The 26,945-nt window shown below is 39.2% G+C and overlaps 2 protein-coding genes across 2 annotated transcripts in view; one reads left to right on the top strand and one right to left on the bottom strand.

The window, feature by feature from the left end:
* Positions 1 to 586: 586 nt before the first annotated feature.
* Positions 587 to 8,616, top strand: PPIC (peptidylprolyl isomerase C). The gene is made up of 5 exons (XM_062512891.1): positions 587 to 685; positions 4,499 to 4,612; positions 4,993 to 5,086; positions 6,703 to 6,887; positions 8,132 to 8,616. Exons 1-5 carry the CDS (start codon positions 587 to 589, stop codon positions 8,258 to 8,260), a joined length of 621 nt encoding a protein of 206 aa, XP_062368875.1. The 3' UTR covers positions 8,261 to 8,616.
* A 2,303-nt stretch (positions 8,617 to 10,919) lies between these two features.
* Positions 10,920 to 26,945, bottom strand: part of SNX24 (sorting nexin 24) — an 87,637-nt gene continuing 71,611 nt past the window's right edge. Inside the window, exons 4-7 of the mRNA XM_062513603.1 lie at positions 17,797 to 17,891; positions 16,617 to 16,649; positions 15,675 to 15,739; positions 10,920 to 11,073 (exon numbers count right to left, since the gene is read on the bottom strand). Of these exons, the coding sequence (XP_062369587.1) occupies positions 11,003 to 11,073; positions 15,675 to 15,739; positions 16,617 to 16,649; positions 17,797 to 17,891 (264 nt within the window). The 3' untranslated portion in view covers positions 10,920 to 11,002. The remainder of the gene's footprint in view (positions 11,074 to 15,674; positions 15,740 to 16,616; positions 16,650 to 17,796; positions 17,892 to 26,945) is intronic.

The following is a 26,945-nucleotide window of genomic DNA, read 5'->3' as shown; positions in this document are numbered from 1 at the left end:
CCCACATGTGGGACGTTACTGGGCACACAGCCCGGCCAAAGCTGAGAGCTGCGCAGTCGTGCTCCTCCTCAGGTACCGCAGCTCCCGGCGCCCATCAGGAACGCGCACCACCAACCCCCCAAATCCAGCCAGGGCACCGACCACCCCCACCCCAATCCCCCAATCCAGCCAGGACGCCGGGCCCGTCCTGGCAGCCCCCTGCACCCGGGCAGCGCCGGGACCAGAGCTCAGCCTCAGCGCCGGTCACCGCTCCTCCAGCATGGGCGACCGAGCGTGACCGCTCCCTGGGACGAAGGATCGCTCGGTGTCATGGGTGGCCACTCCCCGGGATGGACGACCGCTCCCCGGGACTGGAGGCCTTTCCCCCGGGATGGATGACCGCTCCCCGGAATTGGAGGCCTTTCCCCCGGGATGGATGATCGCTCCCCGGGACTGGAGGCCTTTCCCCCGGGATGGATGATCGCTCCCCGGGATTGGAGGCCTTACCCCCGGGATGGATGATCGCTCCCCGAGCGCCCCCGCCCCGGCGCGGGAGGAGCCGCCCTTCCCCGGCGCAGGCGCCTCAGGGCGGCGCTCGGCCGGCGCCATGGCCCGTGGGACGCTGCTCGGCGCCCTGGCCTGTCTGTGCTTCCTGGGCTCGGCGGCCGAGGCCTTCAGGAGGAGGGGACCCAGCGTGACAGCCAAGGTGACTCTCGCACGCGGCCGGGGCAGCGTCTCCGCCGCCGGGAAGGCTCGGGCCGGGTCGGGCGGGGCCCTTGGCAGGAATGTCCCGCGGCCGTGGCGGCGGTGCCGGGGGAGCCGGCCGGCCTCTGCCCGCCCCGCTCCCACAGCCGGCCGCGCGCCGCATCCCGGGCACTGAGGGCTTGGGGCGGGGCTGGACAAACGCCAGGACTTCACCGTTTGATTGGGTTTTTGGGTTGGTTGGTTGTTTTTTAACCCCTTTTGGCATGCCGCCGTTCTGTAGGCGCTGGCACATCGCCGAGTTCGGGCCAGCAAAGCCTTCCTCTGGCTTGAAGAAGTGGAAACTTTTAAATTCCTCACCCGTCCGGCGCTGCTGCGGCCTCTGCTGCGGCCTCTGCTGCTGCCAGGGCGGTTTGGGGCTGCTGGGGGGCTTCACTGTGCCGGTGCTCGTCTGTGCCGTCATCCTTTCCCCCGTACCCTCTCTGCTGAAACTCCTGGAGAGGATCCAACGGGGGAGCTGGGCCCGTTCAGCCTGGAGAAGGAACGACTGAGAAAGGACCTTATCAATGTCTATGAGTATATGAGGGGAGGGTTCCAAGAGGATGGACCAGGCTGTGCTCGGTGGTACCAAGCTGATATACAGGAAATTCCACCCGAACACAAGGAAGATCTCCTTCACCTGTGCACTGAACACTGGAGCAGATGGCTCAAAGAGGCTGTGGTGTCTCCCTCACTGCAGATATTCAGGAACAACCTGGACACAATCATGTGCCATGTGCTCTGGGATGGCCCTGCTTGAGAGGGGAGGTTGGGCCAGAAGACTCGCAGTGTGCTTTCCACTCTGTCCCATTCTGTTATTGTGTGAAGCAATTGGTATTGAGAGCAGTCCCGTTGTTGGCCCCGGAGGAGGTGTGCAAGGTGCCTTGCCGGGATCCCTGGATCCCATCTCTTTCCAAAAAAATGTTTGTTTGGTGCAGGAGGTGGGGTGTTCAGTCCAACTTTGGATAAAGTAGGAGTTCCATGGTTCAGCCCCCAAGTGTCTTTGCACCTGCTTTGCAACTGCAGTCAGGAGACAGTATGTCCATGCTGGGAAAGACACCTACACTCAGGAAAGTGTGACTGGGAAGGGCAGGGGCAGAACTGCTTCCTCTAGCTAGGCTTCAGCATCCTTAGCCATGAACTGGGCCTTTGTCTCTCTACTACATTGCCACTGTTGTCTGCAACTGCTTACAGTAGCATTGCAATGGGATTCTAGACCACAGATGTTTTGAGGGGTAGCGGGGAGGGTAAATTTGATCTCCAAATAATCTTCGGGCAATATAGTCCCATTTAATTGTGCATAAAGTACTTTCCTCCTTCATTGCTTCTGTCTGGGCTATCATTTTATGCCCTTTCCTGATTGTTCTGGCACGTAAAGAATTGCATTGACAATTTTCCATGTCTTAGGCAGTGGTAACTTTACAAAGCTCATCAGATCACATCAGTTTTCTCTCTTCCAGTTTAAGTAGTTTTCTGTAACCTTTCTTCATATAGAAGGTATTCCATGTTGAGCTGTTGAACATCTGCCCATTTTTCTAATTTTTTAAGGTTGGTTTTATTGTTCATCAACAGAGGCCAGAATTACGTGCAGCACTGAGGGTGTGAACTCACAGTACAGATGTAGCTAAGCCCATCTCTTTCCTGTATCCATTTAAATTATTTCTGATACTTGTTTTCCTTCTCTGACCCTCACAAGCCCAAAGCCAAACTTTTCACTAAACTGCTGAGGATGATTCCAGATGTATTTTGGCCCTGTTGTTGTGGCTCTACACCATAAACAGCGTTTTTGCATTTATGAGGTTACTACATTTCCAGGTCTCTTAGTATCATGCGATCTTCCTTTCAAAGTCAGCTTCAGTTTCCTTGAATAATTAAATGCTCTTGTCCATTTTTCAATTAGATGTGCACCATCTTGTGTAAATTATATATGAATATTTTTATGAGAGTCAGCCACTCTTACTGGTGTGTTTGTTTTTTATTTCAGTCTTGAAATACTTAACTTCAGATTGTAAATATGATTAAATATTTATAAAAATATTAATAAGATTGAAAATGTATAATACTTATTTTCTTTCAGAATATTTGGTGAAGAATTTGGCCAGATGGTTTTTGAGGTTTAAAAATGCTGTATCAACCAGCTCACAAGTGTCTGCATGCTTACTGAATTTCTAGAGAACCTTGGAGATACTCAGAGAACATAGCTTTTCTATGCAGAAGTAGTGTCTAGGGCTACCAAATATTTCTATACTTGATTTTGTGGCCAGAAATACGCAGAGACACTTCTATAAAAGTACTCAGTTTGCTGCTTAAGCAAGAAGCAGTGCCACGTATGAAGCCTTGTGGCTGTGCCAGGCTTACAGCGTATGATGAACTTGTCTCCTTGTGCTGTCAACAAAGCATATGATGTTCCTGCTCAGTGGGGTAATTGTTTGGTAGCCTTGGTCTTGTTGCTTAGATATGGCTGTGTATTTCAGGCAGTCCTACCAGAACAAAATTTCCATGCAAAATAGACAGGCAATGTGTTTAGAAAGTGTAGGAAGGCAATACCACTTACCTAGATAACCCTGGCTGCACAATTCAGAGAGGTTTGTTTATAAAACTGTTAAAAAGTTAGTGAAAGTGTGCTGTTAATACTTTGGGAGCTATGCATCTAAGAAGCATGTTGGCACTTGTGCCAAGTGCCAAGGAAATGAATGAGGTGTATCAAAAGGAATTTTATTTCCTTTACAGCGCTTTTATAGTGTTAGCCAAAAGTTCAACACTCAAAACCACAAGGAAGATCAAGAAATGGTAGAAATGTTTGGTAGGAGAACGTAAAAGAGGCATTCACACTGGAGAGACTGTGGTCATTTATTATCATTATTGGACTAATTTCTTAGCATTACTGACAAGTAATACTTGGTTGAGTGCCACAAGGAACAGCAAATACCACATCATAGGAATACACATTGCTGTTTCCTAGAAGTTGTAATAGCCGTTATGTAACTTTTTCAGAACTTCAAAATGCTTCATTTCCTGACAGCTGTTCCTATTTTCAGTAATTATTGGAACATTTTTGCACGTAATATGCACTCATAGATTCTGAACTATATTAAAATGTCTTATAACCCATTTGTCTTTCTGAAGTTGCTTTTCAGCGATGTATACATTGAAGCTTTTAGGCAATCTGATGAATAATCTGGTTTATTCTGGTTGAATAATCTGGTTATTTCTCTGGTGGGTTTGAATTCATGTTTAGGAAGGTGACTGCCTGCTGGAGCAGTAGGATTTTCTTCCCACTGTTTGTCAGTTTAGTGGAATTTAGACTTTTGTGTACTGATGCCTAGAACAGTGAAGAATTTGAGTGGATAGCAAACTGTCGTTTGTGAGGAGTGTCTGTACCATAGTTCCTTGTTATTTTCCCCCATATGGGAATAGTATTGTTGTTCTTCCTTACTTTCATATTTCATTTTTTTCCATTCAGCTTTAAAGACTTACCTGTGTGGGAAAAAATCTTCTTGAACGCCATTTTCAAACTTGAGATGCAGTAGTCCCACTGAGTCATTAAAAGCAGTACATAAAGTACAAAAACATACCGTCACCAGTTCTCAGTTTTCTGCAGAACCTGATTTTGGTGTTTCTGAAAGGATTTCTCTGAAACAGCACCCTTAGGAATTGCAGGATACTATTAATATAGACCAGCCAGAAGTAATTTCTTAGCACCTTACTCTTTGAAAAGCTTGTCTGTTTGTTGCACTCACATCTATATCACTTTTGTTCCCTTCACAAAAACATTCAGGTGTTCTTCGATGTGAAGATTGGAGACAAAGATGTTGGCAGAATTGTAATTGGATTATTTGGAAAAGTTGTCCCAAAGACTGTGGAGAACTTCATTGCGTTGGCAACTGGAGAAGTATGTTTGCAGTTTTCTTCCACTGTGTACTCAGATTTGTGTGTCCTCTTAGGTCCTTGGCTCACAAGGTCTAATTACGAGATTCTGGCTATGAGTACCTCAGTCTGTCCCTGCCTTGGAGATCTGGCACGTGGAGTTACTGTGGTCAGATACCAGTCGAATGAAGACAATTATCTTTGATCACCCGAATAATACCTTCTTTGTGGCAGTGCAGTCCAGCTGTGTTTGCCTGCACCTCAATTTAAAGTGTTTCTTAACAGTACTGCATCCCTTGGTGGTAGATTTAGTGAAATCTAGCCATTCACAGCTTGTGTATTTCCTTATGATTGTATATAGAAATGGGTGTTATATTAATTTAAATAATTATTTCATTTTCTTAGAGAGGATATGGGTACAAAGGAAGTAAATTTCATCGTGTGATCAAAGACTTCATGATTCAAGGAGGAGACTTTACAGCTGGTGATGGATCAGGAGGTAACATACTTAGTATCTTCCAGGTTCCTTTTTCTTTGTTCATATGTCTCTGAAAGTATGGGCAGACCAGCATATTCCTTCATGGTTTCTGCTCAGATAAATGAAAAAACACAAAACCAGCCCGCATTTGTTTTAGAGCATCTAATATTTTTCCAAGTATCTTGTAGCCTAAGCTGCAGCTATTTGGATTATCTGATTTATAAGTTTGTGTAGCTCTTCCTTTGTCCTCAATTTTTGCAGATAGCTCTTTTCTGTCTGTGACTTGTCCCCATTCAAGAAGCATGGCTTTGTGTGCTGGGCTGGAGCCACGTGACGAGCTGAGCTGCTCCTACAAGTTACCGTCTCCAAAAGATGGATGTCTCCACCCTTCCCCTGCTCTGGCTTTGTGACAGCGCTCCTTTCCTGAGGCACTCACTGATTGCATGTATAGGTGAACCTATTCAAGTCATCCAGCAGAAGTCTAATCCGTGATGACACAGTGAAAGCGCGTAGAGGGAAGGCAGGTAGGGAAGGAGGAGGCTGTCCTCTCTGCCCTCTGCTTAGCCCGTTCTGAGGAACCTCTGAAATGTGCTGTGAGAAGGAATTTCATAAGAGGGAGAGAGAGAGAGAAAGATTAGAAGATGAGGGTCATGCTCTCTCTCTCCATTTTTCTCTTCCTGAAGTTGCTGGTGCTGTGAGTCCTGGCTATGTGTACCACTTCTCCCTCCTGAGCCTCCAGAAGAACACTCCACTCCGGGGCAATGCTAGGGCAGCATCTCTTGCACTGCACTCACTCTTGCTGCAGATCTCTTCCTTTACATGCCCATTCTTCGCATGCTACAATTTGAACTGTCTGCATGAACTTAGTGATTTCCCTGCTGGGATAGAATGGAAAACACAAATTCTTTTCCTAGCAGTGAACAATTGGGAAGATCATAATACCAAATACATAGTTTTAGCATTAAAGGTAGGCAGCATTTATTTGCCTGCTGAGGTTGTTTATTTGGAACAGCGTCCCCATTGTGCTAGACACTGAACAAGTAAAGAGTGGGACAGACAGCCTTCTCTTTTCAGAGTGATGGTTTAACCATGACTTACGTGTTTGCTCTCTGAACTGTTTTAGAAGCATCCGAATCTTTATGTCGTGGTTGTACGCATCCACACCAAGTACTTTTGTCTAACTTTGTTTGGTCTTTATATGTTTCTTAATAAGCCTAAAGCAATTTCTTAGCACAAGGGAAAGGTTTAAATACTGAATTGTCACAAAACATGGCAGCCTTGTTGTTAGTGGCCATAAGTATGTGCTTTAATTTGCTCAGTAGGATGAAGTATACTATTGTTCAGTGGTGTCTGTAAACCAGACCTTTGAAGGTATTTAGCTTGCTTAAATACAAAGGATAAAACATCATCAGCTTTAACTATTCTCTCCTTATGTCTGGTTCTTTAGCTTACCTTTACACACAAAATTCTTTTAGTTATGGAGTTGCTGATGGTTGAACAGTCATGCTGCTGTGTTTACTCAAACAGTCTTCAAGTCCTGAATTCATTCTTTGTTTTTCCCATTTTTGAACAAAAAGGGGCTTTTGATTGATTTTTTTTATTTTTTTTAGTTTGCTTTCTTATTTTTTTTGTCATAGGAAGAAGCATCTATGGAGAAAGGTTTCCTGATGAGAACTTCAAGCTCAAACACTATGGAATTGGATGGGTTAGCATGGCTAATTCTGGCCCGGACACCAATGGATCCCAATTCTTCATCAGTGTGACAAAGCCTTCCTGGTTAGATGGAAAACATGTAGTATTTGGCAAAGTCCTTGATGGAATGGTAAGTTTAAAGAAGTGGTTGATCTGGACAAATTGTGCACCATTGTATCCCTGTTACCATGGTTCAGAAACAATTGAGTATTCATCTCATATGTACCTGGTAGAAAATGATTGTGAAGAGCTCCAGCTGGACAATTTAGAACTGAAATAGCAGAAATGGAAACCTGTACCATGCTTTTGGCTTTCACAGCCCTTATTTCACACTGCTAACCACTGAAATCCACACTGACCCCTTTGCAGATGACAAATGGAGGAAGTTGAGCTCCTCCTTTCAGTTATACTGTTACCCATGAAATAATTCTTTTTCTACAGGCTAAAATAAGATTTTGTAGCGCATGCTAGTTAGTTATGGGTAACACTTCACAGTTAAGGGTTTTTAGAAGCATGTGAATGTATAGCATGCAAACACATACTGATGAGAGATCCAGTAGAACCTGATGCAAAAAAAAATATATTTTGAAGTGATTATACTTTCATTAGTCTGGTTTTTCTTACAAATTATTCCTTTTTAAATCTGTGTTTTGAAATTATTGGGGAAAACGTGAGCTGCTGGATGGACTTCGAGGAGTTTGAAAACTTCATCAGAATACTTGCCCCTTACTGCCAAATTCATACTGAATTGCTTTTTCATGATCTACAGTAGCAGTTGTAAATTTTTGAGAAGATATTTAGACCTGAGTTTCAGTTTAGTGAGATTAATAGACAAATATCCAAAACCAATTTGTCAATATACCTACATTAATTTTGTCCTTTAAAAATATCAGTGGCATGATACCAAACTAAAAATCTGTATGTGTGTGTTATATGCAAAAGGTAAAAGCAGTAACCAGATTTCTGGAAGCACAGTTATGCTGTCCAATTAGAAAAATAATAATGCTTGCCTTTTGTGATCTCTGGATTCAATTTCTGCTCATGGACCGCAGATAGAATCCTGTGTGTGCCAGCTTAATCAGCTGAAAGTACATTTTCAGTTGCCCCTTCGAAATGTTTTTGTTGGCTGAAGGATTTTCTAGGATGGCAAACATCCTTCTCTGTGCTTGTCAACTGTGTGTGATTTACAGAGTGGCACAACTGCTAATGTCGAAAAAGATGTGGGAAGTTGACAGGGTAAACGTCTTTGTTCACATGCTGGTTAATAAGCAGTGATGTTAGGCATGCTTTGTTATTTCTGTGGCACCAGACTTCAGCCACTGGAGTTTCTTTGGCTAAATTGAACCTTTCTGTTTGTTCTTTTTTGTTTGACAGTCTGTGGTGCACTCGATAGAACTCCAGCAGACAGATGAACATGATCGGCCCCTTCAAGATTGTGTGATTGTGAACAGTGGCAAAATAGCTGTAAAGGAACCATTTGTAGTTGAAGTGGGTGATTGGTGAGACTAATAGTCAGAATGAAAAGTAAAAAATCACTTTTCTGTAGTTCTGGTTTTTGACTGAAGTCACCAATCCACTGAGTTTTCTCTTCAGAACACAGGAAGTTAAATTTAGGGAATACTTATAATTTGCCAAATACAGAAAAAATATTACTATTTCTATAACAACTTGTTGGAGCTGCCACTCCTTGAAAGTCAAGACATATCCCACTAAACCCTAGATCTTGCAGAAAAAGTCTTTAATGAAAAAATATAGCAGTAATTCTATTTTTTCAAGGTTTAAAATACAATAATTTTGTTCTGTTTGGAAATTTTAGCAATGTTTGTTTTTCTCTTTTCAACTGAAAATATTTACTGTAACACTACCAGCATTTTTAAAAGATTTAAAAAAGGTAAAATTTAGATGTGTTTTGAATAAATAAACTTTGATTTCACATAAATACTTGAGAGCATTTTTTAGTCGACCCCCCAAAGTCTTTTTTCTCACCTCAGTTGATTCTACAAAATATGAAGGGGTTTTTGCTTTTCAGGAGATAAGGTTGTAAGGTTAGAGCAGAGATGGTAAATTTTCCTAATCTTAACACGTTAGATAAAGTCCCTACTGTCTTTCAGAGAACCACATTATTCAGATACCATTCTATGATCAAGAACAAGCAGCTTTTCTGTCTATTTCTGAATAATATTCAGTTAGAAACTGATTAAAACAAGAATCCTTGTTTTACAGCATGGTGAATTTTGTAACACCTAATTAATGTTACTGTAAAGCTCAAATGCTTTAAGTTTTGCTGTAAGTTTGAGAACTTCAGGTACATTTTTTCGTGATGCTTCATAAATAACTCTTAAGCTGACAACTGGTGGCTTTGAGAGGTCTGTAGGGTAGCACTTAAGAGACACCTATGTTAAGTTTTGACAGAGCTCCACAGGGCAGATACATGGATTTTTTCCTTTTGAGTTGACCGTTCTAGGACTCAAGATAGAAGAGGCAGTGTCAGGATCTGATGAAGAACTCATCCACCTGTACAACAGGCAGCACACCACTCCTCTTTGTAGTGACTAGTTTCCTGAAGTGTGTCGTGTAGCCCATGTGAGATATCCAGAGCTGAAGTGATTCAGGGTGGAAGAAGCTGCTACAGTACAGAGCTTGTAGGTACCTACTGGCATTCCACTCACAAGGAAACAAGAAGTTGAGGGCAGGGTTTACCCCAGGTTCTGATATGTCATTTGCAGTTAGAGGATACTCCTTCCAGTTCTTCATCCACAGCTCTGGGGCCTCTCCTGATGGTAAATACTCTTTTCAGAGACCTGTGAAAGGACTACTGTCCTCTGCAAACAGAACTGGAGGATAACTTGGCAAGGGCATCTAAATTTGCCTAGTGCTAGGCAATCAGATTTCCATTTTATCTCTGATCACTTTTCTTTCTATTAGCTGTTTAAAGTAAAATTCCCTGAAAAGGAGCTTTGGGAGCAAGCAGGAGTGAGAATGCCTCAGACTGCTTTGCCCAACCAGCTTTCTGCCACTAGCTGAAAGCTTTCCTGGAGGCTGAGCCTACAGACCTCATAAAATTATGCTACCTGAACAAGTGCTGCAGTCACAGGCTGACCTTTTTTTCCAAGTCTGAGTTTTCCACTCTCCCCAGATGGCTTCCAAACACATTCAGTAGTTAGAGAAGGCAACCCATGTGTCTCCAGGGTCAGACTTATGTTTGTGCCCAGCTTTGCCATTGCTGCTTTTGTGTAACACTCCCTTCTGCTGATGAGCCCAGTGACTTACTCTGTGTTCCATTACCCTGACTTTTTCTTCATCAAGACATAGTTTTGTAAGGCTAACATGTTCAGCTAAGCAAAGAGCCTTAAATGAACAGACACAAAGGTATTTTCTCACATTTCATGTGGAGACATCTGTGCAACCATCTCCAATGACGGACATTCACAAAAATTTCAATAGAAAAGCACAAAAACCCGCACTGAAGTGGTACATTCATGTCCTTGTAATTTATTTTGTAATGTCCAGTAGCACACATACAAGTTTCCAGTTAAATCTGAACATACATATATATGTATCAGTGTTAGTTTGATCATGATCTTAATAATATTCTTACTTTAGTTTACCACAGAGCTGTATGTTCTGTGACTTATAAATTGTTAATATATGGAATACAGTCAGCAAATTGATGTGGAGAGTAAACCAACACACAGGTTAGATGTCATAACTGAATAGAGATGTGCAAAAGCCACATAAAAGCTCCTGGTAAGTAAAATAATTTCAACTGAAAATTTCTAGAAAATTTCCTCAGAGAGTACAGTATGTTTCCTTTTCTGCACACTCTCTCTTCAGCAATTTTAATCCATCCAGTGCCAGCAATGGATAACATGCAGGGAAAAAAAATCTGGTACAAAATGGTTTAGTGTTTGTTTTAGTAGAAATTATAGAAATAATTAGTAAAACTTTCCTCTTCAAAGGTTAGCATAATTCAGTGTATGACTTAAAACATTTAGTGTTAAATACAGCACAGCATGTTAATATATAGAAGGTATAAATAACTTCAATACTGTTGTTTCCATATCTTTTTTAAAAGCAGCAATTGTAATGACAGTGATTTTATTTAAAAAGACATAATGCTTGAACTCAATCTGAGGTCATTCCTCTTGCTTCTGAGCATAATTTTCACATCACAGAATTTTATTCCTGTTAATTCTATTAACCATGACTCAGAGACTTGCTTCAGCTTCTTGTCTTGTATTACTTCTACCTGGGCAGTAAATGAGGATAAAATATTCCACGTAGAATGCCGTCTATAACTACATTTGGAAAATCATCTGAAAAGGAAAAAAAAAAGAAACTTTCTTATACATGTTAGTACAATATAAGTGTTTTTTTAAACTTTACTAGGTAAGGCCTCATTTACTTTGGGTTACTGCATCACTCAATTGTTTATCCATGTTGGGGATGTGCTATTAGCAATGCTGTTTCAGCACTAAAGCCACTTTAGGGTAGCACTGGGCATTGCATGAATGCGCTGCCAGATTTGTAGCTTATTGATTTAAAGGGATGTTCTAATACTTAATGCTGCTAGGCTCCAGCTCTTTATCTGAATCTTTTCTCACAAGGAAGATGGATTACACTGGCAATTCAGTTTCTAACAAAATCTCAATATACTTGAAGAAATTTCAAGATTACTACTGGGAATACTTCAAAGCTGTTTTTTGTATTGTGGTTTACAGCAGTGTTTAGACTGAAAGGACTTGAGAATGTCTGTATGAAGATGATTATTTGAGGCAAGAAATTTTCAGGTTGTCCAATCAATGTGAAATGTCACATGTTACAAAATGTCATCCTACAGTACTTGAAGGAAAAAATTCCCACTACTTTGTTGTCATGGATGCAGAGGAAACTGCCAGTTAATTTTCATGTTCCATTTGGCATGAAAGAATTGCCTGATAGAACACCAGATCCATGCACATGGATGTACACTGTTGAATTGAAAAAAAAAAAATTGAAATGCACCAGGATCTGAGGTTTTAATGAAGGGCGTATATAAGTCACCAGGCATTAAAAATAAGAATTTCTGATCACATCTTACAACCTTAAAATTGTTAGTAATAGTAGAGATGGAATTCCTGCTAAGATCAGACTGTTTCTGATGTGGAACTTTCCACACTAATTAAACTTTCAACTATCAGCCTACAGGACATTCACAGAGGCAAGATGCAACTTGTATAAAAATAATTAGTACTTGATAAATTAGATCACTTAATGTCGGTGGGAATTAGGGTTTGCCCCTAATTCTTTCACAGAAATAATTTTGTAAGTAAAAACACTGAGCAAAACTAGACTTGGACCCTATAGATGCAATCCTTATTGTCATAAATGTGTTATTTCATTGTTACTAATAAAGTGATTTCAGAGTATTACAGATGTTATGAACAAAGATAATTTAGGATGTTTGTATGAATTGTAACCTCCACTGTAAACAACATACGCATAATTGTACCCAGCTTCTCATAGTATGTCATAATTATAAATGACTTGCTAATATTTTGAATTAAATAATATTTTCTCAAATCCTGTAAGCTCATCTGTCCCAAATTACCCTGGCAGGATAACCCTATGTAGTTGTTATAAATGTTACCAAAAATACACTTGTAAAGGTGATCTGATGCTTTCCTTCTGGATTAAATGATGAAAAATCAGTTTTTATTGGTTCTTCTATAACATACACTATATATAGGAAAATAAAGACTGATTTTCAAAATGATACAACCTCACAACATCAGATTTAATGTGAGCCTTTTCTGCTTAAAAAATAAAGCATATCATTTTAAGTTAAATGCAACTAAAGTATATGTATATAACTTAAGTATAAACACAAGAAAGGACACTCTTGTAGATCTTTGTGATATTTGCATGGCTTAAAGAATCAGAAGAATTTTCAAACAAGTGACAGTAAATCTGAGATCACATTTTTTTTAGCTTCCAAGGTATCATCTCCAATTTGGAGCATATTATGTTTTTCCTTTATTTTTCTTGAGAACATTTCCTGTCCCCCACACCCTTACACAAAAAGTAATGTGCACTTGGGCACTCAGACTGTTAAGAATATAATGAAAAAGGGAATCTGAAAATCAATGAGGTTTGTAACTGTGGATCTTATTTCTGGAAAAATTGTCTTGCAACTCACCGGTGCTTAAAGTCCAGTCACTGGAATAATGGCAAGATTATATTTTATAAAGGCAAGTAACAGTACAATGACAGGGTAAAAATGTTCCTTGAGTTTAAAGTTCACACTATTTCCTATTTATTGAAGTATGTTAACACAGGCATTCCTGTATCCAGGAAAGACTTCTGAATGAAATTCACCTTCTTCAAAGAAAACATACAACAAATACTTATTTGTTAATGGACACTTACTTTTAGGTCATAGGTTGAACAACCTTGGCTGTTTTTACAAAGGAATCAGAGTTTATCAAAGTAAGAACTGATCTGAGAGGGAAAATTTTAGAAAACTTATCTATATTTTCTCTGTGCTGCAAACTAAAAACAAAGAAGAAGAATTAAAGGCAATGGTAGTTGTGTAAAAACTTTGGGTTTTTTCTAGCTAGACTTGAGCCATCTAATAGAGCCTCTAGACTCAAGACCTGATTTTCTTCTTATTTTTTTAAACTGCAATTCACATTATAATTTGTGTTTTAATTAATTAAGTTCTAGAATTACTTGCAGTGAATTTGATGATTTAGGTTTTCAAATACAAAGAATATTCACCTGCCATATAAAATTCTAAATACTGTGGATCAAGGCCAGAAAATGTCTTGGCAAAAGTCTGAAATGTCCTTTGTCTCAGATGTCATTAATGAGGCCTACTCAATATTTAAACATGTTACACATTAGAAGAGGCCTTTGTTTTAATGCTTTTTTTGCATTACTTAAAAGAACAGTTACAAAATTCACTGGAAAGTTCCTAACAATTTCACAAAAAGGAAGCTTACTTAGCCTATTCAGAGTACACATTATGGAAGGGAGATAAAAACCGTCACAGAACTGCAGAACCTTGAAGTCTTACAGTAAAATCTTATACGTGGGCTGGAAATACTAAGCACCATCTCATTTTTTTGGGACAACTGTACATGAAATCCATTTTCTGTCTTCAGAATGGTATAGAGTTACATGAAGTTCATGATTTATACCAGGCTCTTGAGGAATCAAGTATACAATTAGGAGGAACATTAGACACTAAGATTAAGACGTGCAATGTGGCTCACTCTAAATATTAGTATAGGCAGCATCTGTACCAGATTTTAAACAGAGGTTACTCTGTGGGTGATTCTTCATTACTGTTGTCACTTGGGTCAGACATGACCCTGTGCAGTGACCCCCTCCCCTTACTGTGCTTTGGTTCATTGATTTTGTGATTTGCACTTCAGCTTCAAATGAACATTCAGTCCATGAGATCAGACTAGTGCTAAGTCAAAGTAAAAGCTAAACAACCTTGTAATGTGTCTTCTGATGTGGACCTGTATCACACTGGTCCTCTGCTGTTTGTGTTTCACTCTCGTTATGTGTTGGAGTTCAGTAAGACTTCCTAGGGTCAAGAGTGTTTGGCTCCACTACTAGGTAGTGGGGACATTGCCTTCAAGAGAGACTACTTATGCCTCCCAAAATACATGGGCTTGTCCCTATGGTTTTGGTAAACAGTTTTAAAAAACAACAGAACCATAGAGTAGTTGTAGCTGGGAGATGACTGGAGGTGATCTGGTCCAAACCCCTGTTCAAGCAGGAGCACCTGCAGGCAGTTGCCCAGGACATGGCCAGGCAGCTTCCAAGTGTCTGCAGGAGTGGAGACCCAACATCACTCTGGGCAACCTGCATCCAGGCTTGGGAAAATATTCCTCATCTTCTACTCCTATCACTGGGCAGCACTGAAAAGAGATTGGCTTTGTCTTCCTTATGCCCTCCCCTCAAGTTTTTAAAAACATATTGAGAAAATCTCAAGGAAGTACACTCTATTGTCTAGGAAAAGCAAAAAAGTGTTCTTTCTTAAATCTATTATCAAAAATTTAATTAATTGCAAGGCAGCGTGAGAATCTGATTTCTACACAGTATTTTGTAAAATGAAACACAATGCCACATTAAAAATTAATCTATGTGCAGCTCAGGAAGAAAATTCTTTTCTGAAAGAATTATTATTATTATTATTATTATAATATTACTATTTTAAATAAAATATGTAGTAGAAACAGTTTCAGACAAGTAAAATAACAAAGTCAAGAGGAACACTCTCTAAAAATGGTACTTTATTACCCTGCACACATTTAATTTTTGACAAAGTAAATTCTCTGAATTATTAATTCAAAGAACTTTTTATATTAAAGAAAGTTTATAACAATTTCAAACACTCTTTTGAACCACATAATTCTAATGTAAATGTCCTCAGAAATACATCACACTTAAAGTACACTTTTTTTTCCCCCATAAAGAGCTCCAGAGGTTATAAATGATAAGAAATAATAATAATCCAAATGGAAATACAAACATGCTTGCAGTAGATCGACTGCAAGTAGATCAGTGTTTAGGGAAAAAGCACTTAAAAAGGACTGGGCCTCCAAGTTCAAATCCTTCAGGCAAAGCAGCCAAAGGGTCAACAACAAGAAAAGAAAAGCAGTGTTCTTCATCTTTTGATTTGAATTCTCAGTAGGATTGCCTGAGAGAACAACCAGGGGAGAAAATTCCACCCTTTTAACAAATCACCCACCCCACTTAGTGTTTTAATGGTTTCTTATACAAGAACTATTGTTTTATTGGCAGGTTATTAGATTTTGGACCAGTGTCATTTGACTAGGACAGTATTAATACTAATAATGTGGTTTATGCAGTGCAGGGTCAGATCAGTAAAGTGCTGTTAACAGATGACAGGTTTGATTACCGTTGGCTTTAGGCAAGACATATGGATCCCTTAGGAACAGCAGCACAGGCTGGTGGGACAGTTTGCTGGAAAGGTCAAGAACAGGGATGTCAGTATCAAGGGACAGCAAACAGACTATTCTACAAACTAGCTTTGATAAAGTGAGGTGGTTGAGCTGCCAGGAGCCATGCAGTGAGGTTCCGCACACCTGCACTGCCCAGAAGGGCAGGCTCCATCTCCTGGAAGAAAGGCTTGCTGCTCCTCAGCCACACAGCCAAACCATCAATGTCAAGCTGGAGCGAAGGGGCTGAATCCAGGAGGAGTGGCTTGTAGCTGGCTCAGCTGACTCTGAGACTGCCTAATTCTGCTCTGCTCCCTGGCATGTGGCTACAAGACCATCTACAACCAAGGCTCCATGTCTATAGGCTCTCCAGGCCACCACCAAGCAGACTCAAAATGTCACACCATGTTCTTACAGCCCCCAAAGCAATTGCTGTACCCATCACCTGTGGAGATAAGTTCCTGGAAATCCCCCAGGCCTGACTCCTGCCCCTGGCCATGGCACAGACAGCCTGCTCCAGCTCTCTGCTCTCTACACGTACTTTCCAAGTAGTGCAACCAGATGCAGATGAAGCTCTATCAAATGCACAGGGAAGAACCCAGACCTCTAATTTCTTCTACTAAATTTTCTTCCTACAAAAAACACATTCCCAGATATATTTCAGAGCTGGCAATATCCTGTCAGTTTTGTAAGAAATTTCTCAACACTACCATAAAGATTTTCAAGCCACACTGAAAATGGATAGATACAGCACAGCTGATGGTAATATTTAACAAATACATCTAATTTTAATGCTAAACTACTTCTAATTTGTTAACTGCAAGGAACAAATAAAGTAAACGCCAATAATTTTAAGTAGCTTATTAATCAGGTGTCTTATAAAGGGTAGAAATCAAGCTCACCTTGATTCTTCAGATTCTGTTTCATCAAAAGAGCTGCAAGTAAAGTGAGAAGAAGCTTTGGTTACAAAAAAAAATAATTTTACCATTAAAACCCCCAATTCCTTTAAGAATCACCAAAGGGAGCAATCTTCTGGTCAGTGTCCACATAACACCACATAAGGAAATATACATGGGAGATTTTATCATTTTATAACCACCACTACTTGAAAATGACAGCATCCATTTTACTGTAACAGATTAATTTCCATCTATCTATCTATCTATCTATCTATCTATCTATCTATCTATCTATGAAGTGTTGGGGTACAGTTCCACTGAGGATACTGCTGATGTCATTGACTGCAAGTGAAAACCACAAGCCTGATAGCTTCTGAATCACTCTGGCCACTGTCCTGGGCCATAGAGACTTCCAAGTCTAAGAGAAGAGGGCCTCAAAATTATCTTCAGGTAAACTTGTCTTCTCACCACTGCAGATCCAAACAGCCTGCCCCAAAGAGGAAAAGGGCCATGTGGTTTTCTGCAGAGCACATTCTGGTAATGTTTCTGCACTATCAACAATCTTACACAGCAAAACTTCTCCCTACAAAGCTCACAGCTGCAGATGGTAACAGGGCTTCCAGTTACACTGGCTTGGGCATTTCTGTAGTTGGTACACTCATCATACTAAGATTTTCTTCTGCCACTGTGGTTAGGAACCCTTCATAGGGGATGGGCAATCAGGTCACTGGGGTAATGTCATCACAAAGGTGAAAGAACCTGATTTTTGAACACACAGAGCAAAATCATAAAATTATCCTGCAATGAGCTTCTATTTTGTGCAGATACTATGAACATAAAACACAGGCAAAGGCTTTCTATGCAATTTTACTGAGTGCTTACAAATACCTTACATTTCAGTAGATACTTCATGATCTACAAGAAAGTAATATTTTTCTCATCTAAGCTCTCCTTTGCTTTCCAAGAATATTACATTAAACTTCCCTTCTGTCTTTGAACATGCTGGATTTATTTTACAACCTTTTGGGGATATATAAACATACTTAACATGAACCTATTTGCCCATTTATTTTACAGTGTTAGAGTTGGCAGTAAGACCATTTTAAGTCAATGGAATTGCATCAGCACTGAGCGGACATGGACCTTTTGGCCTCCATATATTTTTCAGTAAAGGAGAGCTTACCCACAGCTTTCTGCTTTTGGCAAGGTAGGTACATGACGAACATTCAGAAAATCGAGAAATATCTTAGGGAGCTCTTCGTTTTCTAAAATGACTGTCTGTTAAAAAAAAAGGTATAATAGAAACCCATGTTTTAAAAGTATTTTAGATAGTGCACAGTTCCATTCAAGCTACTAAAACATTTCTCTCTTGCAACACTTTTCAATTCTCCATTTTTTTACACCTATTTTGGAACGCCTCACTCTGATATGAAAACCACAGTCCTTGATAACTCACTTAGAAATACATTCATCTTATGCTACTACATTCTTTTACACCTGACATCACTGGTGCCAACCTATATACCTTTCAAGCAGAGATGTCTGATTCTGGAACTAAGTTACTGGCATGCTCATCCGTGAATAAAATTCAGTTTATTTATAATAGAAAATAAAACAGCCTCAGCTCAGTGCTTTCATGTTCACCTCACCTGGCTTATAAGCAGAAGAAGTCTTCACTTTCTGCAGTTTTATTAATGCAGTCTTGGTAAACGACAACAAGGGAAGCTCCTTGCTAGGCTTGACAGGTGAGCTTACAACATACTTCCTGCATCTGCACTATGGCTCTGAATGACAAAGCTCTGACCATGCAGCTGCTGGCCAGACTTATCACATTCTTTCACAACTGTGGTAAAACAGCCACATAATGGCCAGACTACATACTCTCTGTGTTTTTGTTTGATGACATGTTTTACAAGATAAACAGTTCATAAATTCAACCAATGTCTCACCTGAAAGATTAAGCCCCTATTTCCTTACTGTTCATATTGACATACATTCTGAAAACATGTGTACTTCACAAGAAAAATGAATCTTTTAGCTTTCTTAAAGATATTTCCTTCATAAATACCTGATCTGAAGTGAATGTATGTATGAAAGAAACTTCACTGGATTTAAAATTAAATTGACTCCTATAAGCAATGCTTTCCATGGTCATCCTGTTCACTTGCCCACCCTATGATAGAAGAAGTAAATATAGAGAAGAAACAAGTCTGGTGATGGAAAGACACATTACTCTTATATTCAGGAGGTAACTTGCTCCTGCATGTGTATCCTTTTACATTACAAAATCACAAGGGAGACACAATGGTATATAAAGGATAGCAGCATCACAAAAAAAAAAAAAAAAAAATTGGGAGACATCTAGAAGTCATCTAGATTTTACTGCAGGTTTTATAGCAAATGGTTTGGTTATTTGTGTAAGGAAAACCTGCTTAATGTTGAAATTACATAAGATATGAATGGACTCAAAAGCATTTAAAAACAAAGATATTGGAGAAATGGATCTTTTTTATGTTACATCTGCAAGTCTGAATTCAGAGATGACACTTTCTGAACAGCTGAGGCCATCACTAAAATGTTTGAAAAAAAATAACAGGGAAAAATGCAACTTTTCAACTTTTCTGTTTTGGATTTTAAGGGATGCAACAAAGGAGGTCTAAAATGTTGGTAGGTGTTAAACCTTTCAGTTCTCTTCAATATGAAGAGGCTGCATTAAAAAATGCCATTTTGTTTGCATTCTGCAAAATCAGCACTCTGCTGCTGCAAAATTTATCCCACTCTGCATTCAGGTTATGCACATAAGAAAGGTATGGAGGTTGATGCATATTCAGAGGGTGTGTGAATTGCATAGAAATGTGTATGACTGGCTCAAATAAAAGCATCTTATAATATATATAATCTCTAATTATATATATTATAATATATATATATAATCTAATTCTATGCAATGAGGAACTGCAAAAGTTGTAGAAAGATGTTTATGGGCATCCAGTGCTTATATGCAACTTCATACTTAAAATTCTTGACAGCTTTTTCTAAAAGCTGAGCTGCCTTCTGAGGCTGCTGAATGGAGCAGGGAAGAACAGAAGGACACACCATTTTATGAAAGGAAAACTACTGACAGCTTTTACAAGCCTACTTGGTTCTACTTTCCCTCACTTGAGAATATTATCTCATGCTATTTTTTTCCCCCCACAACATGTTTGAAGTCAACCCAAGCCCTGCTAATCCTGGTCTGACCAAATACCCTTCACAAAAAGATGTAAGCAAATAGTATCCATTTTAGTGCGTTAAGCCATACAGTTTGTCAGGTGTCAATAACTCTGCTTTGGTGATCACTAAACTTGAAAATGTAGAACTTGCAGACAAGCAAAGGCAATTTTGTATTGCACTGTATTTGTACGCCACCTCTGCTAATTGGGAATTCTGTCATTTCCAGAATTTTATGAAGGAAGGAATGACTGCATTAACCAAAGGAGGATTTTTCAACTGATGTAATGTAATGCAACATGGATTTGCAAGCATTAAAAATAAAAATATGAAGTTTACAAGTTAATTATAGTAATTGGGGGCAAATTGTCTTTTGGCTGACTTCATTAGCTTTGATTCAACAAGGGGTGAGGACATAATCTTGCCATTTAAAATACATGGTGGAAACCAAAGCAGAGGAGAAAAAAAAAGTCTGATAACAATAACAACAACAAAACTAAACCAAAGAAAAACCAAAAAAAACCCACACAAACCCTCAACTAACCAACCAATAAAAACATTAATAAAAAAAACCCACAAGCACCAACCAGCCACAATGAATTAGGTGTGTCTGTCTAAAAACATTTCCTAACTCTCATGGTGACCCAAAGTGGATCTAGAAAGAAAATCTAAGCATTCTCAACTTCCTATTTAAGTTTAAAAAAAATTACTCTTAAATCAGAGATGTTATTATAATTTACCTGGAACAACCCATAACACAACAGATTATTTTACTTGTCTGAAAACTTGTAAAAAATCCATATTTTACAAACCTGATGATCTTTAAATGACAGGTGTGCAGAAAAGGAACCAGCAGGTAAAGTTTCTCAACTACTACCTATAATTTGTGATCTATTATGCTGAACTGCAGCATTTGTTCAAGTGAATATATGATACTGGCTTGTAAGCATGACTAGCTACTTTGTTTGCTCTGTCATCAGAAACTGAAAGATAAATATTTTCAAAGAAATAAAAACTTACACTTAGTTTCTTTGCAACATGAATTTTTGTTGCATCCAAATTCTATCAAGATCATAGCAAAGAATTTTAAATATGGGTCCCAGAGTGCCAAGTAGGCTAATTTAAGAAAAAAACCCCAGGATGTCTATTTCATTCCTAAAGTAAATAAAACCCTCTCTTCCCCCAACCAAACCAGATAATACAACCTCTAGCAAGTGATTTGGGAAGTGACTCCAGAAATACATTTTTCAACCCATTGATTTCAGCTGAACTAAAAGTGCCATATTTTCTTAGAAAATTGTAAAGGGTGTTTATCCATTACTGTCACACTTTAATGGACTACTCTGTGCTTCAGGAGAAAAACCCACAACACAACACAAGGGAAAGTCTGATGTTTGTATCAGCAGAAATGTCATTTTTATTGGAAGGATGCAATTATTATTATGTAAGACAAATCATAAAATCCCCAATTTTTCTACCTTATCAGTTTCATAAAATCATGTTCCCTAAGGATGTCATTGATTAGTTGCACATGTTCTTTCAGTGACATCTGAAATACTTAATTGTTGGTTATCTTTTCTCCTTCAGTAAGTAAAATATAGTCACAAAATTGTGAAGGGACTTGTTCTGCCTTAACCTTAGCTAGATGCCATCATGCAGTGGAAAACAGTGCTAAAATATCACAGGATAATGCTCTCCAACAAGGGAGACATATAAACAGCATAATGATTTCCCATGAGTTTCCTTTTTAGAAAATTGTCACTAAAGCCAGGCTAAATGGTGACATATCTTCACAGAGGACACTGTGAAATCGAACACTGGCATTCTAGTTAGGTCCAAACCTACTCATCAGCCAATTATAACAGTACCTGAACATCTTGCTGAAAACCTGAACAAGACCATTTTGCTAACCTTCAGACATCATGCCACAGAAATGCATTTCATTTTTTATATTATTATTATTATTATTATTACTGCTGTTTTTAATGAAGAAATATTTTAAAATCAATTTCTTACAGTTGTCTATCACACTTTCTTGAGGTAGCTGGAAGAGTGTTGGAAAGGGAGAGAGTGGAAGCTGAGTTACAGGGTTTTTACAGACTTTTCCATTCAATCAGGTTTAGTTTGAAAGGCTACACTGTTAGGGTGAAAAAGTTCATGACAGTTTTTCCTCTCTTCACAGGGAAAGATGCTTCACAATACCTAATTCAGTGGTGCAGCTAAAATGGGTGAAAAGAAAATCAATATACTCCAGCTACAGTAAGTAGGCTGGAGTGTCAGTCTCCACTGGGACCAAAATCCACATCTTTTGGAACATTTTAGAGTCTATATTCTTCTATTAACCTGCTTTTCCTGAACTCCTTACACAGTCCCATGAAATGATAAAAAGGTTATCAAAAGACACATTAGCTAAAAACAAAGTAGACAGAGAAACCAGACGTGTAAGATTAAGCTTCTCCTTTTTAAAGTAATAGCAGACTCAATCCATTGTGAAGATCTATGAAGAAACTTCATTACTCCCTTTTTCAGTGACACTTGTGAGAGGTTATTAACTGGGACTAATTCTAAAAGGAATTTCCACTTTTCATTACTACCAGAAATACTCACATATGTAAGAACAGAAGGAGGTTATCAAATGTGCTTAAAAACCTGTATAAAGTTTCAAGAAGTGTGCAAACACATGTACAACACCACAGAAATGATGCTCCATATGAAGCACCAGCTAGTTAATGCTCCCACACTATGTAACAAAGGGGTCAGCAGTAAGAGTGATATCCAAGCAGTGGAGCTTGAAAGGGAACAAATATTGACTATAGATATTACAAGACAAAATACATCCAATGAAGATTCAGAAGTTCCAGCTGAACTATCTGAAAGATAATGTAAAGTCACAACAGTTTAATAAAAAGGACAGAAGGGAATTGCATCTCTGAACCTTAAGACTGGAGGATACTTCCTGTGAGCTTAAAACTGCTCTGGAATATCATGAGTGACAAATCCATCTATCATAGTAAACTCAAGATATGCAAAGGATAAATTAGATGAAAGGGAAGCCCAATAGGTTAAATGACTATTGACTCATCAGTGAAAATGTGTATGCAGAAATTCATGACAGTGTCTATAACTTATACTGCAAGGCAGTTTACTCATTTTGGTTGAAAATACTACCATATAGGGTCTTAAGATGACAGCACTTTAGTTAGAAAGTTGGTTGAAAACACAGTTACAGTTCCAACTAATATTTAACTACTAAGTGCAGACTTGTGGCTAAGTCTACAAATATAACCCATTATATAGTGTATAAAAGTCTACTAATATAACCCATTTAATGTGAAAAATAAAATAGTGGGGTTTTTTTCCAGAAAACTGGGAACGTAATTTAGTGGGAGCAAAGAGTGAACTTCTCTTCAGTAAAAGAGGAGAATAGTCCTTGAAAGATTAGAAACAGAGTGCAAGAACAGTTCCTTTGAAAAATACAAATGCAAAGAAGCAGTCAATACAATTTCCTGAGATTTCCAATCAAAGGATTGGAGGTTAAAACAAAGCTGGATGAGAAATGAAGAAATCAACACAGCAAAAGGAAAAGAAACAGGCAAAAGGAAAAAGAAGGGCAGGCCAAGTTAATGGTATTATAAAAACTTAGCAGGAACAAGAAAGGTATTTAAAAAAAAATAACAGAAAAAAGTAATACAAAGAATTAATACATCCACTAAGGACAGACGCAAAATTAGACACCAAATTCAAAATGTGTAAATTGAAATATTTTTCAGAAGTAATTGCAATAATGTGAATAGTAGTGGTGATAGTAAACAAGGAATACCTTAGAAAACTATATACATAAAAACACATATATACATATATATACAGCTATATATATATATATAAATATATATATATATATATAAAACTATATATATATTTATCAGTATCAGTAAATACAGAAAACATACATTTTAGGAAGATACAGAATTTAGGCAGCTGAGGTTTGGAAAAGTTTTCTCGAGAGTGCAGGGGAAGAGGACTTGTAAAAAAGCAACCATATTTACAATTACAGTACACAGTAGAACTCGGGAACATTGAACATTCAGAGAAGCAAGGTGCCTCATTTACCCTGCCCTCTGCCACTCCCTCTCCGAAGGCAAGCTCCAAGGGGTAATGCCACAGAGCACCACGAAGCTCACTTGAGACAGGCAGCATCTGAGTCCTCTTACACAACTCCTCAGACCAACACAGTCACTGGTAAATGCCAGAATTTCCTCATAAAACACTCCAGGTACAAACCGGCCACAAGAACTGCACACAGCCCAGTGTCACCAGAAATGCATGTATTTTCCCTGTTCAGCAAGTTTCTGCTGTTCACTACCAGAGTTTTATGAGACACCAGTTATCTATAAACTACATTTTGAGAAACATCAAGGAAAGAGACCACCAAGAAAAATAGAAAAGAAAAAAAAAAAAGAAAGAGAAGTCTAAGAAATATAGTTGCAAACTGTAACACCTGGCAAATTTCAAAATTGATAGGTTTTTGTTTTCTGTCAGTTAGGTACTGCCCTTCTATGCTGATGTTTGTGCACCAAGGAGAAGTTGCACAGGGAAAAAAAGCAAACCCCAGCAACAGATCTGACCAGGTTATTAAATACTATCATAAATACCTAATCTATTCTATGGTGGAAATATCGGTTCTAGATTTTCCAAATTTGCAAGTCCTAACCTTCTTCCTCTAAATATCAGGGTTTAGCATACTTCCTGTCTACTTAGTGTGTCACAATCCTTTCTTAGAATGGTAGAATTATTTAGGTGAGAAAAGGTCTTTAAGATCAACCCTTAACCCAGCACTGCTGCATCCATCATGAAATCAAGTTCCTAAATGCCATGTCTACATATATTTTAAATACCTCCAGGGATGGTGACTAAACTGCTTCCCTGGACAGCTTGTTCCAATACTTGATAACCTGTTCCTTGAAGGAATTTTCCCTCATATCTGATCTAAACTTCCCTTGGCCCAGCTAGAGGCCATTTCCTCTTATCCTTCCACTTCTTATCTGAGAGAGGATACCAACCCCCATTCTTCCACAAACTCATTTCATATAGCTGTATAGAGTGATCAGGTCCCCCCGAGGACAATTTTCTCCAGGCTAAACACCCTCAGCTCCTCCCCACAGGATCTGTGCTCCACGTCCTTCCCCAGGTCCACTGCCCTTCTCTGAATATGCTCAAGTGCCTCAATGTCTTTCTTCAACTGAGGGGCCCAGATCTGCATCCAGGATTCAAGGTGGGGTGTTGCCAGTGCCCAGTGCAGAGGGACAATCCCTGCCCTGGTTCTGCACACTATTGTGGACACAGGCCAGGATGCCATTGGCCTTCTTGGCCACATGGGCACAGGTGGCTCATGTACAGCCTCTGTTAACCAGCACTCCTCTTTCTTGTAGTGAGGGGCCCAAAACTGAACCCAGAATTTGAGGTGGCCTCACTAGTCCCCAATAAAGGGTGACAATCTCTTTCTTGGTTATGCTGGCCACATAATTTTTGATAGAGGCTAGGATATCATTGGCCTTTCTGACCATCTGGGCACAATTAGCTCATGTTCAGCCTCTGTTGACCAGCACCCCCAGGTCCTTTTCTGCTGGGCCACTTTCCAGCCACTCTGTCCCCAGCCGGTAGCACTGCTTGGGGTTGCTGTGACCAAAGGACAGGACACATCTCTTTGCCTTATTGCAGTTGCCCTCAGCCCATCAATCCAGCCTGCCCAGGATCCCTCTGCAGAGCCCTCCTATCTTCCAGCAGATCAACATTCCCACCCAGCCAGCTCAGTGTCACCTGCAAACTGACAGAGGGTGCACTTGATCCCCACATCCAGACCATGGATAAAGACTTTGAACGATGCTGTCCCCAACACTGAGCCCTGGGGAACAGCCCTTGTGACTGGCCATGAACTGGATGTAACTCCATTCACCTCCACTCCCTGGGCCTGGTTGTCCAGCAAAGAGTGTCTGTTCAAGGCATGAATGGCCATTGTGAAGCCATCAGCATTCATCACTGTCAGTTTTAAACTCAGAATACTCATCATACATTTCCATTTTCCTTTTTTTTTTTTTGATCCTCATCAAAGCATTTCTGTAGTTGAGGTCATAAAACACATTTGCTTGTTACTGTAACAAGTCAGCATGAGCACAGTATTCCCTCAAAGAAAACTATTCATTTTCTGGATTAAGAATGGTGTATAACATATTGTTTATAGCTGCTTCAGAACCAGAGAACTAAAAAACTTACAGTGATAATGATGATGGTAACAACAATAATAGTAGTAATAATAATAATAGTAATGGCAATAGAGTACTATGAGAAAACTGGGTATTAATAAAGTGATATGCCTATACCAGGAAGTGAGTAACTACAATAAAGAGTAGAATTATTGGGAACAAAGATAAACACAACTGAATAGAAATATATCACAGAACTGCTGTGACTGAAACAAATACACTTTGGTTAGATGGTTACTGACTAGATATTACAATGGAAGAAAGAGACTCAGTTTCAAAACTTACTGCAATTCCTGAAAGGATAGAGCCTACTTTCATTTCCAAAAAGGTTTCAACAGCCCACACTCCCCCCCCTCAAAAAGCCTGAAGGCAAACTCAGCAAAGATAAGTAAGTTATTTCAAGATACTTGCAAAGATAAATAAGTTGTTATAAGACAGGTAAGGAGAACACAGCTCTGAGTGATGCACATCGGAAAAAATGTAACAAAACAGTGATGGACCTTAGAATGACCATTAGTGATTGGGGGAGTGAGTTGCTGATGGCTATAATAGCATTTTCACTTCTTTTTAGCTTCATAAGCAATCTCCCACATCTCTAACTCATTTTGCTGACTTTGCTGAGAACAAGGAAAGCGACCAATGTTTGATATGGTCTGAGGAACTAATCTATGAAAACAAGTCTTGCTTTCCACAAGAATGACAATTTCATGCAAATCTCATATCAAAAATTCAAAAGTCATCTGAGCATCATTTCCTCATCTGCATGGTTTCTACAAGAAAAATGCTATTCAACTCTACAATAATTTCTTATTTTGTCTCTCTGATATTTTCTTGTCAGGTGCTTTGGGTCAGAATAAACTCT

The sequence above is a fragment of the Cinclus cinclus genome, chromosome Z, assembly GCF_963662255.1.
Source record: "Cinclus cinclus chromosome Z, bCinCin1.1, whole genome shotgun sequence".
Taxonomy (NCBI): Eukaryota; Metazoa; Chordata; class Aves; order Passeriformes; family Cinclidae; genus Cinclus; species Cinclus cinclus.
Note: the sequence above shows the minus strand (reverse complement) of the source record. Positions and strands in the feature narration are given on the sequence as shown.

Coding starts and splice junctions, on each gene's coding strand:
- PPIC (XM_062512891.1), top strand. CDS start 587: ATGGCCCGTGGGACGCTGCTCGGCGCCCTGGCCTGTCTGTGCTTCCTG. Junction 5,087..6,702: donor AGCTGGTGATGGATCAGGAG/GTAACATACTTA, acceptor TTTTTGTCATAG/GAAGAAGCATCTATGGAGAA. Junction 6,888..8,131: donor GCAAAGTCCTTGATGGAATG/GTAAGTTTAAAG, acceptor TTTGTTTGACAG/TCTGTGGTGCACTCGATAGA.